The sequence below is a fragment of the Eptesicus fuscus genome, chromosome 1 (assembly GCF_027574615.1).
Source record: "Eptesicus fuscus isolate TK198812 chromosome 1, DD_ASM_mEF_20220401, whole genome shotgun sequence".
NCBI lineage: Eukaryota > Metazoa > Chordata > Mammalia > Chiroptera > Vespertilionidae > Eptesicus > Eptesicus fuscus.
The window spans coordinates 102,765,077-102,780,876 of NC_072473.1; the positions used below are offsets into that span (position 1 = coordinate 102,765,077).

General features: G+C 36.1%; 1 protein-coding gene across 1 annotated transcript in view; it reads left to right on the top strand.

Annotated features, from left to right (window-relative positions):
• The window catches only part of ATP11C (ATPase phospholipid transporting 11C), a 252,395-nt gene that overhangs the window by 232,405 nt on the left and 4,190 nt on the right, over positions 1-15,800 (top strand). The window contains exons 25-28 of the mRNA XM_028130691.2: positions 2,373-2,508; positions 4,539-4,604; positions 6,811-6,914; positions 9,908-10,061. Coding sequence (XP_027986492.2) covers positions 2,373-2,508; positions 4,539-4,604; positions 6,811-6,914; positions 9,908-10,061 — 460 coding nt within the window. The remainder of the gene's footprint in view (positions 1-2,372; positions 2,509-4,538; positions 4,605-6,810; positions 6,915-9,907; positions 10,062-15,800) is intronic.

Here is a 15,800-nt window from a genome sequence, read left to right on the forward strand (position 1 = left end):
CACGCACGTACAGTGCGATTGAAACTTCGTGGCCCATGCGCAGAAGTCGGTTTTCAGCCTGGGCGAGTCTATTTTGAAGAAGTGGTTCTAACGCCGAGCCACATTCAAGGGGCCAAAGAGCTGCATGTGGCTCGCGAGCCGCTGTTTGCTGACCACTGACATATTCGGTCAATGTTCAGATTTTTTCAACTGACTCATTTCTTTGAATTGCAGGCTTGTTTTAATCAGGATATAAGGTCCATATGTTGCAGTTGGTTAATATGCTTCTTGAGTCTCTTTTTTTTTCTTGAGTCTCTTTTAATCTGTAGGTTAACCTAGCAATTTATTTGTTGATGAAATGGGATCATTTATGTTATAGATTTCCCCTGATCTAGAGTTTGCTGATTGCATTGATGGCATCGTTTAACGTTTTTCTTTTCCTGTATTTGTTGCAAAGGGATAGTTAGATCTAGAGGGAATCATAGAAACCTTGGTTGAAGTCTTACAGAGTATCATCTCCCATGCTCTCATTTAAAAAAAAAATGAGGACCCAGGACCCAGAAATGACTTGCCTAAGAACACAGGTTATAACTAGAGGCCAAACTAAGATTAGAATTCAGTCCTCCTGATAATCAGCCCTGTGCTCTTCCCAGCAGGATGATCATTCTCAAACTGAGCCAACAGTGTATTCTGTCTTATGACAACGATGAAAGTGAAGCCCAATAGTGCTATTGCTCTGGTTGGAGTGGATTTTGGGTGGCAGTGAGCAGAGCCCCTCCCATGCAGCCCCAGCAAGTGCTCAAGCCAATTGTCTTGAGTTCCAGTTCTGGCTTTGCCACTCACTAACTGTGTGACCTGCACAGGTTACTTAACTGAGATGAGCCTCAATTTCATGTTCAGTAAAATCTGGGCAACAAGAACACCTAATCCACAGTGGTTAGATGAGTGACAACACATAAAATAACTTAAAACAGTGCTTGGAACATAAGTGTTCGTCGATTGTAGCTATTGATCTTATTCTAACACTCTCTTCCACTTAACTTCTGGGCTGTGCTGAGCACTTTCATACATTAAGAATGTTGAAAACTTGAAGAAAACTGTTGAGCACAAATTATTGTAAGGGTTTTCCTGACGTTTTACTTACTGAACAGCAGGTGTAGGTAATGAACTATTAAACCATTTTGCATAGATGGTATACTTGCCACATCTGATGCAGAAATGAAAGCCATGACATACCTGTTGACCAGCCCAAAATTCAGTTTTCTTGTGTGCTCTGATGAGACACTGCTCTTGGTCTGTCACTGTAGATTACTCGACAGGGGAGGCACCTCCCTAAAGATCCTTGCAGGAATTGCCCAGCAACTGCCAGCCAATGAGGCTTTTGAGAGTCACTGTCATGGGCTGAGGCAGAAGGTAGTCCCTGTGTTTTCATACCTCCTCTGGAGTTACGTTACACACTGTGGGAAGATAGGCAGGGACATCATGGTATGTTAGCAATATTCTGACGTGTACTAAGAAGATTGTGCTATTTTTGACAGATTTTAAACTTTTGATCTGTCCACATTCCATTTATCAATTCATGACTGTACAGCTTCAAACATGTTATTCGACTCAATTAAAAAAGTATAAAGGGCATCCCAAGACCAAAAAAGGTTAAGCTCCCAGGCAGAAATCTTGATTAAAAGAAACATTTTAACAATTGTAGTTGGGAAGCGGAGGTATGTTGGTTGAGAGCATATGATTTAAGTCAAGTAAATCTAGGATTGAATACTAACTCTGTCCCTTACTAAATGAGTGAACTCTGATGTGCTGCTACACTGGTGGTTCCCAAACTTTACTGCATGGCAGAATCACCTGAGGAGCTTTAAAAATATCCTGATGCACAGCTTACCCTTATGCCAATTAAATCAGACTGAGGATGGGAGCTAGGCATCAGTGTTTTCAAAGATCCCCAGGTGATTCCAATGTGCATCAAAGTTTGGTATATCTTTTGAGGCTCCTTATCATTTACAGATAGGAGTGATAAAAATACCTATCTCATGTGGTTTTTATGTGGATAAAAATAGAATATATATATATATTTTCTTACATATAATAAGTACTCAATAAATGGGAGCTAATTATTATTGATTATATTGTTGTCAGGTGGCCAGAATTTTAACATGGAAGTGCTTGGACAGTTTATTTCATTACTTCAATCAAGAAGTGATTGCATAAAAATAAACCTGTGTTTCAGTCTGACCTTTTACTGAAAGCCTTTCAGTCCCTGGGAGCTAGCTCCTTTCATTATAACAGGGTCAAACCCCATGTGCACTTTTGGCAATTTACCATAACTTTAAATAAACAGACTATAGAGATTCATTAACCTGTGTTTTTCGCCCATTTCTCAATAGGAAAATTTCTGGCAATGCCATGCTGCAGTGGGGCCCCTTCTTATATTGGACATTTCTGGCTGCATTTGAAGGGATAGTATTCTTCTTTGGGACTTATTTTCTTTTTCAGAATTCATCCCTAGAAGAAAATGCAAAGGTAAAAAAATGGCATTGTTCATTTGGTATTATAAGTATGGCTTATCTTTTTTCCATGAGCACTGGATCAAGCATACACATATTATTGCTGTAATCATTTTGCAAAATTTTTAAAGGTAGACTATTTAGTTCTCACAACTTCTTTAGAACAGTAAAAGTGTTGAAGTATAAAATCACTTCCTTATGTGCATAGCAAACTAGAGAGCTTATGTGCAAAAAGTTTGGAAGCTTAACTTAACTTGGCTGTAATTTTTATTGGATGAACAAAGTTCTTGGGACTTCAGACTTTGGGCCACTGCACTTTGATTTGAGCAAGGCTTTTTCTGTTTTAAAAGGAAAGTCTGGACCCACTCAGTTCTTATTCATTGTGGCCTTCCATGCTTAGAGTTCAAGGGGGTAACTGGCATATGGAATTCCCGTCTCTTCCTCCTTCCCTTCCACATGGTAGCATAGTATTTTCCTGAAAGGCTACTGATCCTGCCAGTGCCTTCCCAGCAAGCACTACATAGTTTAGCCCCTGCATTGGAATGATTTTGCCCAGTCTGCTGTGGAAGAGAATGGAATGAGGTCTTCCTACAGCCACACAGTGGAAAATCAAACCAACTTCTATGCTGCTTTCACTTTGTTTGCTATTTCCGGGCTTCCTCTTTTATGGTAATTCATTCTTTATCATCATAATGTGAAGCAAAGCTAAGGTTCAAAAAGAATTTACTGAGTACAATGACTGTGTCTAGAACCTAGAATCAGTATCTGTTAGGGAAGTGATAGGCTCAGTGGATTTGAATGATACTTTAAATTAGGTATTATAGTCAAAACCTCTCCAATTTGGATTGAAAGAAGTCAGTTTAATATGAATTCATTAAACTTATTAATCACCAATTAACTCTTGAGGAAATACAAATCTAGTACTTTAGAGTAGGTTCCTGTAGCACTTACCAAAAAGTGTGCCCTACTTAGTCTCTCTGTGGGTCCTTGGGCAAGTCACTTCAGCTTACCAAGTCAACTTTGCCCATCAGTAAGAAGAAGGAATTCAATTTGATGATTTCTCAAGTCTTTAGCTTTATGACTGATTCTGTGACTTTCACTTTTTATTTGGCACATAAATTATATAGAGCTGACTCTTTCTTTTTAAAAAGTTTGCTGCAAAGTAGGTGGATATTCTCCTGCAGTTCTATTGACATGGTTCTTTTGATCAGCAAATTCTTCAGGTGGTTCATGGGGAGCCTCAACACAGCCTGTATCCAATCCATCACCCATGTTCAGTCCATGGTGTCCAGATTAATTAGATTTTACTGTATATGTCACCTTCCTAAATGTTTGCTAAAGTTACAGTAAGTGTAACAACTGCTACCAGCAGTTAAAACATAATGCCCATGTATGATTTGATCCAATTCTTTTTTTGCTTCTATTAACCTTAATTTTTTGTTTTTATTTTTGTAAACCTTTTACATTTCATTTTCTGTTTTAATGTTATGCATTCAGATCTTGACATCATTTGGTAAGCATATGTGCCATTCATTGCCATCATTTGGATTTATACCTGGTATCTGCTTTTCTTTGATGTGCACATGCTAACAGCTCTAATGTTTACAGTCAAAAATTAGACTGTTTTTAAAGTGTGAGTCCATTTGTCTGCATATTAGTCCTTAGTTCAGAGCTTTTGTTTTATATTATAGGAAAAGCCCATATCAATCTCTTTAGAGATATGAGTCATGCAATGACTTGTTTTTATGAACATTGTTAGTGGAATAGGGTTTTTTTCTGCCTTTATCATAGCAGTGTTTTCCCTGTTTCATGCTGCTTGGAATAATGGAAATAAGTGCTACCAACCACAAATGTGGTCTACCTGACCAAGAAAATTTACAGTCACAATTAAATCTAGCATTTTGGCCTGATCCTTTAACTTGATATTCCCCAAACAATTCATACAATACTTTTTTGCAGTTATACACAAGATTATACTTGACTTTTATTTTTTATGCAGGCTTGTGTATTCTTGGTAATTATTAATTAATTATTAATTTTTTTCAGGTGTATGGAAACTGGACTTTTGGAACCATTGTTTTTACAATCTTGGTATTCACTGTAACTCTGAAGGTTAGATTTTTATTTATTCAAGTATGTTTAACACCATTTTTATAATACTTTCTGGTCTTGTACTAATATTCTTTTTTGTCTTCTAATCTTTAATTTTATTACGGTTATCATCCAAGTCTGAATGCTTACTAAAGTATGTATGATATTAGAGATTTAGGCATTTGTATACTATTTGATTCATTTTTTACTGTATGTTGTCTATCCTCTATTTTTTTTATTTGTTTTTAATTCATACACCATACTTATATCGGAAATCTGTTCCTTCTTTCCAACTATTTTCAAGATGTTATAAGTGGTATATAATCAGATTGTCTGTGAGTGTGTTTTTCCATGTTAAGTACTTGAATATTTTTTAAAGTTTTATATTTGTTTAAGAATGCCAGGCCTTAAATGAATTTGAGTACTTAAGACAGTTCAGCAAGATCTGTATGCAAAATAACTTGGTAGTGATGAAATTTTATATAATGTGTTTATCACTGAAATTTATATTAGTGATCAAATGCATAAAAATATATAGCAGATAACATACAAGAAGGGTAGTTTAGGCAAAATCATTGGCAGCCATGTAATAATGGCTCTGAAACATTAAGGCTCATGAATTGGGACTGTGTTATAGTTGAAAAAATAATCCAGTTCTTTTGATGGTTCCAGTAATAAACACCTCACATGTGGTCCAAGAATGAGTGCCTTTAAATGAATTCCAGTGTACCCAATAGTCAGAACTAGAATTCAGAAGTGTAATAGACTTCTAATCATTTCCCCTCTAAAATTTAATTCCTGGATAATTTCTTATACCAAAAAAGCTAACATATGTTTGCATCTACTGTTTCACTGATATTTTAGGACTACCAAAAATGTTACAATTGATCTCGGTTTAGCTACTTAATAGCAGGATGTAATCTTGGACAAGTGATTTGGTTTCTCAGTACCTCTATTTCCTCTTTTATAAAATGGAGATAAAAGTGGCATCTACCTCTCAGGATATTTTTGTGAGAAGTAATGATACATAAAGCATTTGCAATGGACGCTGGCACATAGAATGTGCTCAGTACAATAAATGTTAGTTGTTATTTATTACTATGATTTACAGGGTCATGATTTGAAATAGAAGCCTCCCCACCCTTTTTACCATCTGGCCTTGTGTGTGGACCCAGGGCTTCCAAGTGCCCTTCATAGTTAAAGTTGGCCTTACTGCAACATCTTTCACTAGTCCTTCAAAAGACATCCACTCCCTCTTCTTTGGATGGATATTATTGTAACATTTTCTCTGACAGCCCAGAGGATGAGAATTCAAGACTGGGCTATATTAACAATGTTCTCAACATCCGGTTTATGAGTGTGAAACTAACAGAGAACTGAGGACCATGGTGTCACAACAAGTATCAAAACTGAGATACCACCTCCTCTTTAATAATTCAATGCCCTGGATATTAATTCATGTGACCCAGAAATTATAAGTAAGTGAAGTAGACTATACTTCCTTGTTTTTAGATTGCATTTGAAAATCCCAGTTCCACAGTCTATAGAAACAATCAGCCCTGGCAGAGGCATGGAGGATTTTAATCTAAGGCAACTGAAAATGTTATTAATTTAATTAAATAGGTAGGGGTTTTGCAATTGAAAGGCACACTACATAGTCAGACCCATGATCCATTGCTACATGATGCAGGCATATAGAGCTAGTTTCCTTTTTATTTAGTAAACCCCTTCACCCCCGTCTTGGTTGTGCTTGAGCTATCAAGACTCTTTGCGTAGTTTGTTTACCCTTCCTAGATACCCCTTCCCTCTCCTGTTTTCAGTATACCTGCCTCCACCAGCTAGCCTTCTCCTTTTGCCATAATCTCCCTGGCCACCACTACCTGAGGTCTTGAGGCTCCAGACTCCTAGATGTTATCATTACCTCATTCTTTGCCCTTCTTTCACTAGTGAGACATCTGTAGCCCCATACTTGCTTGCTTGACCACATTGCTACACCTGTACTCTGGAGTCTAGAGGACTTAGGACAGAGTTGAGCACTCTCATACCCTAGCTCTTTGAAAATCCTAGATTCTGTTCTCATTTTAGTTCCATTCTCTCCTGGAAGCCTGGCCCAAGCTAGGTGCTCCCGTACGTATCATATTGTATACAAGTTATCAGGTACCATAGTGTATTATAGCTTGGTACAGTCTGTACTCATCATGAAATCTCTTGTGTTGTATCTTTTCAGCTTGCCTTGGATACTCGTTTCTGGACATGGATAAATCACTTTGTGATTTGGGGTTCTTTAGCCTTTTATGTATTTTTCTCATTCTTCTGGGGAGGAATTATTTGGTAAGCAGCTGTATATATGTGAGTAATATGTAAATAGTAAAATAGGTATATGTATATATACATTGTATATGCTTCCCCCCCCAAAAAAAACACACCCAATTAGATGGTGATTTTAAGATATAACCCTCTGAGTATTGAGTGGTATATATTCTATACCCTAAATACATGTAGTGACATGAATGATAGCTATACTAGTATACCATAAGGAGAGAATAGGGCCCAAATAGATAATAATGTAGCTACTTTGTGTAGAATCTTTACAGGATGAGCACTTCCACTATAAATCACATGGGAGGTCATGCTGGAAATTAGTTTCACTTCACAGAAAGGTGTTTACACACTTTCAAGTTGAAAGATTTGGCCGGGGACTACCAGAAGGGAGGTCTTTTGAGTAACTCATGAAGTATCCATACTTGCATTGGAAATCTCCCTGAAATAAGCAGTGTTACTGGCTAGTATTTAATATTGAGGACATGGCATCTTATATAATCAAAACTTTTCAAAGTATAATTAATGTGGCTTCCCCTGATAATGATGTCAGCAGCAGAGAACATGGCTAGAGTAAGCCATAAAGATTCTAGAAGTATATATTTTCACTGGTTTGAGCAAAATCATACATACAAAACATTCCATGTTATCACAGAGATGTAAGGACCATGTTTTTGTCCCTTGAGACTTAATTAAAAGAAATTCTTACTGTTTTGAAAAGCTTTTCAAAATAAAGGCTTTAAGAAGTAAAAATATGAAACAACCCAATCACTTAGGGAAGTACTGCTCCATGTAAATGTGTAATTACAGTATATATTTGGTGCCTATATAGGTAATTACTGAAGCGGTGAAGCTGAAGGAAGTCTCTATTTAAAAACAAAACAAAACAAATGAATCAAAGTTGATTAACCAAATATAATATGCAAGTATAATTCTTTTTTTTTTAATATATTTTATTGATTTTTTACAGAGAGGAAGGGAGAGGGATAGAGAGTTAGAAACATCGATGAGAGAGAAACATCGATCAGCTGCCTCCTGCACACACCCCACTGGGGATGTGCCCGCAACCAAGGTACATGCCCTTGACCGGAATCAAACCCGGGACCTTTCAGTCCACAGGCCGACGCTCTATCCACTGAGCCAAACCGGTTTCAGCAACAAGTATAATTCTTACAGTACCATAATTCTGTCTATGAATCTGTGTAATCAGCATCTGAACTAATTATGCAAAATTTTTATAAGAACAAAATGTCTCACAAACTACTTTCTAACTCTTATCCTTATTGATTTAAATAAATCCTTTATGTGATTAAGACATCACCATACCTGTTTCAATTCATTAGAGGTACTTACTAAATATGAAATATTAATCTTTTCTTTTCTTGCCTATAGTGTTGTCCTTAAGTAGAACTGTCTAAGCTACTACATGAATATAAAATTTATACTATAAAGCAACCAGCAAATTGTGACTAGAAACCATGTGAAACTTCAGCTGAATGCTAGTTGCAGCTAGTATCTCTGGACATGTTCAACCTTAAGGCATTGTAGTATACTCCTTTTGGGAGGAGTAGGCAGTAAGAATGATTATTTCTGAGCCCCAAACTCAATCCAGTAATATCTTCTGGTTTTTTTTTTTTACTGCTCCCATGCAAAGCTCCATAGATGCTGAGGTAAAAAAGAAAAATCTAGAGATATTAATCACAGAGTATTGTAGGTACTATGCAAAGGAATGCTTTGTGGCTAGCTGTCAGTTGTCTGTTGGAAACTTGTGGCTCAGTTAACTGTCTAAAAATTAGTCAGGATGCTTTTAAAAACTAGAGTGGGGGTAGAGCTCTGAAGAAATTTATAGTAGTTTATAGTAGAGACCCTAGAAAGCCTGTTAACCCAAGCCTTATAAATTTCTCCACCTCACTGTTCTCATTTTTTATTTCTCAGTCTGGTCCTCTTATATAGAGCCACAAGCTTGATTTTATCGTGTTTCATAAGAGAGCATAAATGTCAATTTTTAAAGGAGAATCCAGTGTATCTTCAGTGAGCACTATGTGTGACCTAATAAATGGGACTAATCCAAGAATAGTCTGGTGTGAATCCCAACCTTGATTAGTCGTTCTGTGCTTTAGCTCAGGCAGTAGAATAAAACTTGGTTGTGTTTCTCGGTAGCTACCTAACAGTTCAGTGGATGACTTGGAATGAAATCCAACATCAGAATGAGGGGTCCTCCTGGATTTTGGGGCTTCAACGCTTATGTCCTTTTAAGCAATATTCTGCTTTCTTGTCAACCTATTTGACTCACAGTAGTACTCAGTATATATTTGTGGATGAGAATTATACAGTCCTCCCATTTGAGAGAGATAAGTTCTACAGTTCTTTTTGTATTTACATAGGGATTGGGGGGATTATAAGAATGTATTTTAAAATTTGAACATAGAGCACAAATCCACTCTCATATCAATAAAACAGCCGAGTAAATAAAATGCTATTTAGCACAAAAATTAACTAACATTTTTTAAATTTCTTTATTGATTAAGGTATCACATATTTGTCCTCATCCCCCCATTCCCATCCCACACCCCTCCCCACACATGCCCCCACCCCCCTGTTGTCCTTAACTGCTGGTTAGGCTCATATGCTTGCACACAAGTGCTTTGGTTGATCTCTCCCCTTTACCCCCACCCTTCCCTACCCTACTAACATTTTTCTTGCATATCTTTGGAGCTCCAGTATTTTCTAATATAAATAAATATTTTCCAATTAGCAGCTTTAAAGTTGATTGCTGGGTTGTTTTAAAGTCAAGTGCTTTTTATTATCTTTTTCTTTTTATTATAATTTCAAACATTTGATAAATGAAATCTGTTTATTACTTTAGAATGTTATAAAGAAATTTACTTTTATAATGTGAATAAGGAAAATTCCTTTTAAATACAAAAGACAGTTTCAATTACACTTCTGTTTCATAGGACAGGAACTAATTTGTTTATCCATTATGTATTTTCTTTCCACTCTAGGCCTTTTCTCAAACAACAGAGAATGTATTTTGTATTTGCTCAAATGCTGTCTTCTATATCCACATGGTTGGCCATAGTTCTTCTAATATTTATCAGCCTTTTCCCTGAGATTCTCCTGATAGTATTAAAGAATGTAAGAAGAAGAAGTGCCAGGGTAAGAACTAAGTTTATGTTACAAACTGATTTTTGAAAGGGGCTTCAATATCTGCCATGAAATAAAAATCTTATTTAGAAAATTGCATTAGTTACAGCATGTTAAACCCCTCCTTACAGGTTCATCACTTAATTTCCTCTTCTGCATAAAAAGTATAGTAAAAACTTCGTTATCCAATACAGGTGGTAAGTAGTTTCCTTAATAGTGTTCTATGTGACCTTTAGCAATCCATATGGAGTATTACATATGCTCCATATGGAATTTTAAATGGAAAAATTATTTTTTTCTTTAGCCTAGAATTTTCACACCAGAAATTTCCACACCAACATTCCAGCTTTAACCTTAGATATTTAACTGTGGGTTGTTCAGAGATTTTTTTTTTTTCAGTTGATAATCCCTATTTGCCTTTTTCAAAATTTACCCTTTCCTTTAATTATAGTGCTGCTTAATCTCTGAGTTGCTTCTAGCCCTGTCTGTCCAGCAGTATAATTGAACCAAAGAAAATTCCTGGATGTAGTTTCTACATCCTTACCCTCCTGAACACACTTGTAAAAATTCAAGATTGTTTTATAAGTGTGTTTTTATTGTTACTGCTTAAATTGTAACCTTTTGTGGAAATGAGAAGTTATTGCCCTCTGACAGCCTAATTGCTTGGTCCTTCATTGTAGGATATCTTTGAACATTTCTATAAAAGCCTTTAGAGTGAAAGGGGTAGATTAGCTTGGGGGAAATCTTCTGGCAAATTTTGACCAACACATTAATAAGTCATTTCTGCCAACACTCTCATTATGCCAAACAAAACCCCATTTCTATCATATTGACACCAATTATATCTTCTACCCCACCCCAGGCAACATTTTCGTGTAATAGTCTAAGCTATATCTCCTGACCTATTTGATCAAATTTGACAACCAGTTTAGCCACAATACTGGCTTGTCTCGAATTTTTTTCTGGCCTATTGAATTGATAGAATCCAGTGGTCGTCATCATATGACATAGGGAACTAAAATAATTATAGTGGGAATATCGTCAGCAATTAGATATATAAAAGAGGAACATCATTGTTACAACTCAGTATTGGCCCCAATCAAAAGCAAATAGACTACCAGTGGCAAAAGCCACATTGATTCTTGGTATACAAGGCCAATCAGTGTACAGTTAAGTGGTTAGAACTTGCTTTAATTCCCTGCTTCTGCATGCCTTATGGGTAGAATTGGACACAATAATGTTAACCTCGCTAAGACTGCCTTGGTCTGTTCTTTAATCTTTCCAGTAGACCCCTGACTAACTTCCTTTAGCCTGGCATTTAGTCTTAGTATGGGAAAGTAACATTTACTTGTATGATTATACCTTAATATCAGTTGAACAGGGGTAAAACAGATTGATATAATAGGTTCCTCCCAAAATGGCTCAAGTGGCAATTTAAATATAGCCAAATAAAAAAATGTCACAATAATAAATGTTTTTGTGCCTTGTTATAATAGAGAATTTGTCTGAGAAGAATCTCTTGAGTTGTTCTTCCATTCTCCTTATTTGAAAGTATAATTTGGGGTGCTCCTAAATGTTTTTCTTATTTGGGGTAGTGGAGCTCATACTAAATAATGGCTCACACCCAGCTTCATGTTCTAAAGATGTTACAAAAATCTTCAGAAATCCAAACCTTCAAACATATTATCTTATCCTCTTCTCTAGGCCCTTTCTTTAAAAAAAAATTACTTAAGTAATGAGAGCTACTAACAGACATAAAAAATTAGATACTGGCTGAAGGTGACTTTTATTAAATTAAATGGATATTAGATGGAGGAATTCTACAAATCAGTCACAGATAAAGACTAGAACATTCCTAACTTCTGTTGAAAGCATGCAATTCTGGGACTGCAGCCCTATTTACATAGCAAGCATAGAATGTTGCAAGGGGTTCAGCATGAAATCTTTTTGCCATGGGTGGAAGAATTCTAGTGTCTGTGCTGAAGCTTGGCATGCTGATGTGCTAGAATGATGAGGAGAATTTCCATAATCACATTCATTCATTCATTCATTCATTCTTACCTTCATTGAACCAGTGAACATGTTGAACCACCTAATGATGAACATCTCTCTTTATATGCAATGTCTGAAAGACTAAATGGTTTCAAACACTATGTGATTTTGAGAGTTGCAGATGAGACAGAATGTTGTGGGCACTCAGCTGTGCTGCCACTTGTTTTTTCCTTGTGAGAAAATGCAAGAGCAAAATAGTGCATATGAATGCATAAAGGCCAACTAAAACATGGCAGCCATGGTTATTCTGATAAGTCACATGTTTACATAAGGCCCAATTTGGCTATATCAAAGAGGCAGAGCCCACTTCTAAGATAAAAGAGAAAGAATCTCTTAATGACCAACAGTCTGCCATCTGGGTGACTTACTACTTTGTTCAATATCCCTTGTTAAGGCATTGGCCTCATTTTAAAGAGAAAAAACAATATTCTTTTACACTAGTTTGACCTCACACCTGACACACTCCCTAATGGGATAAAGGATGTGTCCCTACCTATAAATAGAAGATTCTTTGACCACCAACCAGTAAGCACCTTGGTACTTTGTACACACTGCCAGAAATGCCTATGGCAAGTAGGCTCACAGTGCTATCCTCATGTTGGTCTTGGCCAATATGAAGGGAATTTAGCAGTGGGTAGTGAAAATATCTCCATGACCTTAGAGAAAGCAGCTAAGACATTTACATGTAACAATTACAGAAGCAGCCTTCTGGTGACTTCCATTCCCTGAGGATCCACTATAAGTTAGCTACTATACTAGGTGTTGGTAATTCAGGGATGAATCAGAGGAGGCCCTAGTCATAAGGAGTCTCACTCTAATTAAGTTATAAAGTGGATTCATTTGATATAAATCAGAATAGTAGACTAAATGATATGGCTTGATTTAAGACAACTGAGGTATTTCAGTGTCTGCATCACTACCTCCTGAAGCCACCACAGCCAAGTTCTGCCGTGGCAGTAGCATTGTAAAGAATTATGCTATCTTCAAAGAGGTGAAGGGATTGAGTACAGAATAGTTATGGGTTGTAAAGCACAGCATAGGGAATATAGTCAATAATATTCTAATAACTATGTATGGTGTCAGATAGGTACTAGATTTATCGGGGTGATAACTTTGTAAGTTATATAAATGTCTAATCACTGGGTTGTGTACCTGAAACTAATATGTTGGATGCCAACTGTAATAGAAAAATAAAAAAAAATTATTTTTAAAAGGTGAGGATAAAAAGGAATTCTGCTATCTTCAGAATAGGTTCCCTAAGTAATTTAAATCAAGGATGTGTTTAAGCTATATATTCCTCAGCTATATTTTCAGCAATATGCTTAATTTTTTTAGCTAAAATTCCATCATTAAGGATCATAGGCCTTTTTCTGTTGCTTATAAATCAGCAAAGCTGCACTGCCATATTGCTAACAGTGTATAATGAAACTACTATTGAGCACTGAACAGTGGAGCAGCAGGATAACACTTCGAATTTTAAAGTTTAGGACTTGGGGTATTTAAAAAAATTGTGTTCCCCTCTGAACACAATTGTTGGGCTATCTCTCAGTCAGTGAAATATATCTAGACTTTCTGGCCAAGTAAGAAATACCACTTCCCATTTCCAATGGAGGAATTTCCACATATAAGTTTCCCCATGTAAACCACAACAATCAAAAGGAAGGCTTGACTTTGCCTACTAGACACAGGGACACTATAATCCAATGGGAAGGGACCCAGCAACAAGGTGAAGCCTAGCATGGGATGTCTGCACAAACAAAAAGAAATACTCCGTTATGAAGGGAGCTCTTTCAGAGTGGAAGACAGGAAAAGGAAGAATGTCAGCTACCTGAGCAAAATTCCCAGAGAAAGCACTTTGAAATTTTTGGAAAATGTAATTTGTCCTTGTAATAACAATAATGACAATCATGATTACTATTGAAATGCTGACAGTCACATACACCCATTGGTTCTGAGGAAAATAACACTGTGAACTAGGTTAGACAAAAATAAAGTTGAATCCTAACATCATGGCTGTTGAGATGGACCTTTATACATTGGCCTCTTTGACATACTGCTAACTGAGCTGGTGTCAAAGCTCTGTAGATGACTGCAAAGGAATGTGGAAATTTCATACTGTTTCAGCTCATTATCTCTAGTCCTTCTCACCTCTCTCCCCTACCAATTGCTAGCAATATCAATTTGATTGCTTTAGATATATTTTCCATGCTCTCTACTGCCTTCTGTACTTTCATATTTCCTTTTTTCCCATTATAAAGTAACCAAGTCTATAAACTTCTAAATTTTATGATTCATAGAAATAATTTTATCTTCAATGGTTGGATACAAGGTTTTGAGTGCACCAAAATATGCTTGTCATTACAGTCTTAAGTAGATAGGCTTGTATATTAAACATGGGGGTGAGGGACTTGGTATCATGTTAATCTTGTAAGGTTTTTGCCCACAAAATAGAAGACAAAGCAACTTTTAAGAAAAAATTTATAAACTAATATTTCTCTAGCTTTATCCATTTATAATTTGCATGTTACCAACTTTATTTAAGGTAAAATATGACAGGAAAAATGTAGTAATTTTAAAACATGAATAAGTCAAAGTATTTGCCTTTAAAGTTTGTTTATTAGATTCTGCTGAATACATGTATTACTTTAACTGGTATCTTTTTAAAGCCTATTTTCATTAGTCACTATGTAGATGATATGGGTAATTAGCAGCATTGTTAAATTTATCCCTGTAGTTGACTACTCATCTTCTGTTTGCCTTGGGCAATGCCAAAACCAAGTCTCTAACTTCAGGCATACAATAAGAAAGAAAAACATAACCTTTAGTTTTTCTGATTAAACTATATCAATGCTTGCTTTTTCTAGGTGTCTTAAAGGAAAATTTTATAGCTCTTTAGCCTACCCTTTTAAAGTGGGCTCTGTAAGAAAAAGGAAGAAACCCATCAAATTATGTTAGAATAAATGTAGTAAAGCACTAGCCCAGAGACAAATGATTCTAAAGTGTGGTTTTATCAAATCTTTTCCCACTGTGCTTGTTTTGATTAGGTTTTTAACCTGCAGCTGCCCAAAGGCAGTCAGTCCCTTCATATTGTATCTGTGTGATTGCATAAGGGAGCTAGTCACTTCAAGGTAGATTGGTGATGCAGCCTGGACATAGCTCTCCAACCAGTGAATTTTGAACAGAGTAGCTTAGTGAAATAATGATTGGAGATAAGCCTTATTTCAATGAGAAGCATATTTTTAAATTATTTTATTCAAAATAATCAATTTTCCCATTAACTAAACAATTTTAAATTGATATATAGAGAAGTAGTAGTTTGCACATATAATAGACTACTCCTAACTCTAATTCTACTTTTACTTGTAACGTCTTCAATACTAACATGTCATTTCGACTTCTAATTCTCAGGGTTTCTTTTTAAATGTCTTACATTTCAGAGAATATTTACTTTTTTTTTTTTTTTTTTTTTTGGTTTCTGCATTTCTCTTTTTTCTACTGCAATTTTCCACCTTTTGTGCAATTGTGAACAAGGTAACGAAACGCCTCCCTTCCTCAGGAACATCTACTATCTTCATGCTTTCTCAAACTTCCAGCAATCACAGTTTCTCTTGGAGTGAATAAGGTGATTTCCTTTCTTAATGTACCAACTTGCTTGCATTCTCATTTGCTTGACACCATTTTCTGGTTCTCTATGAAAAA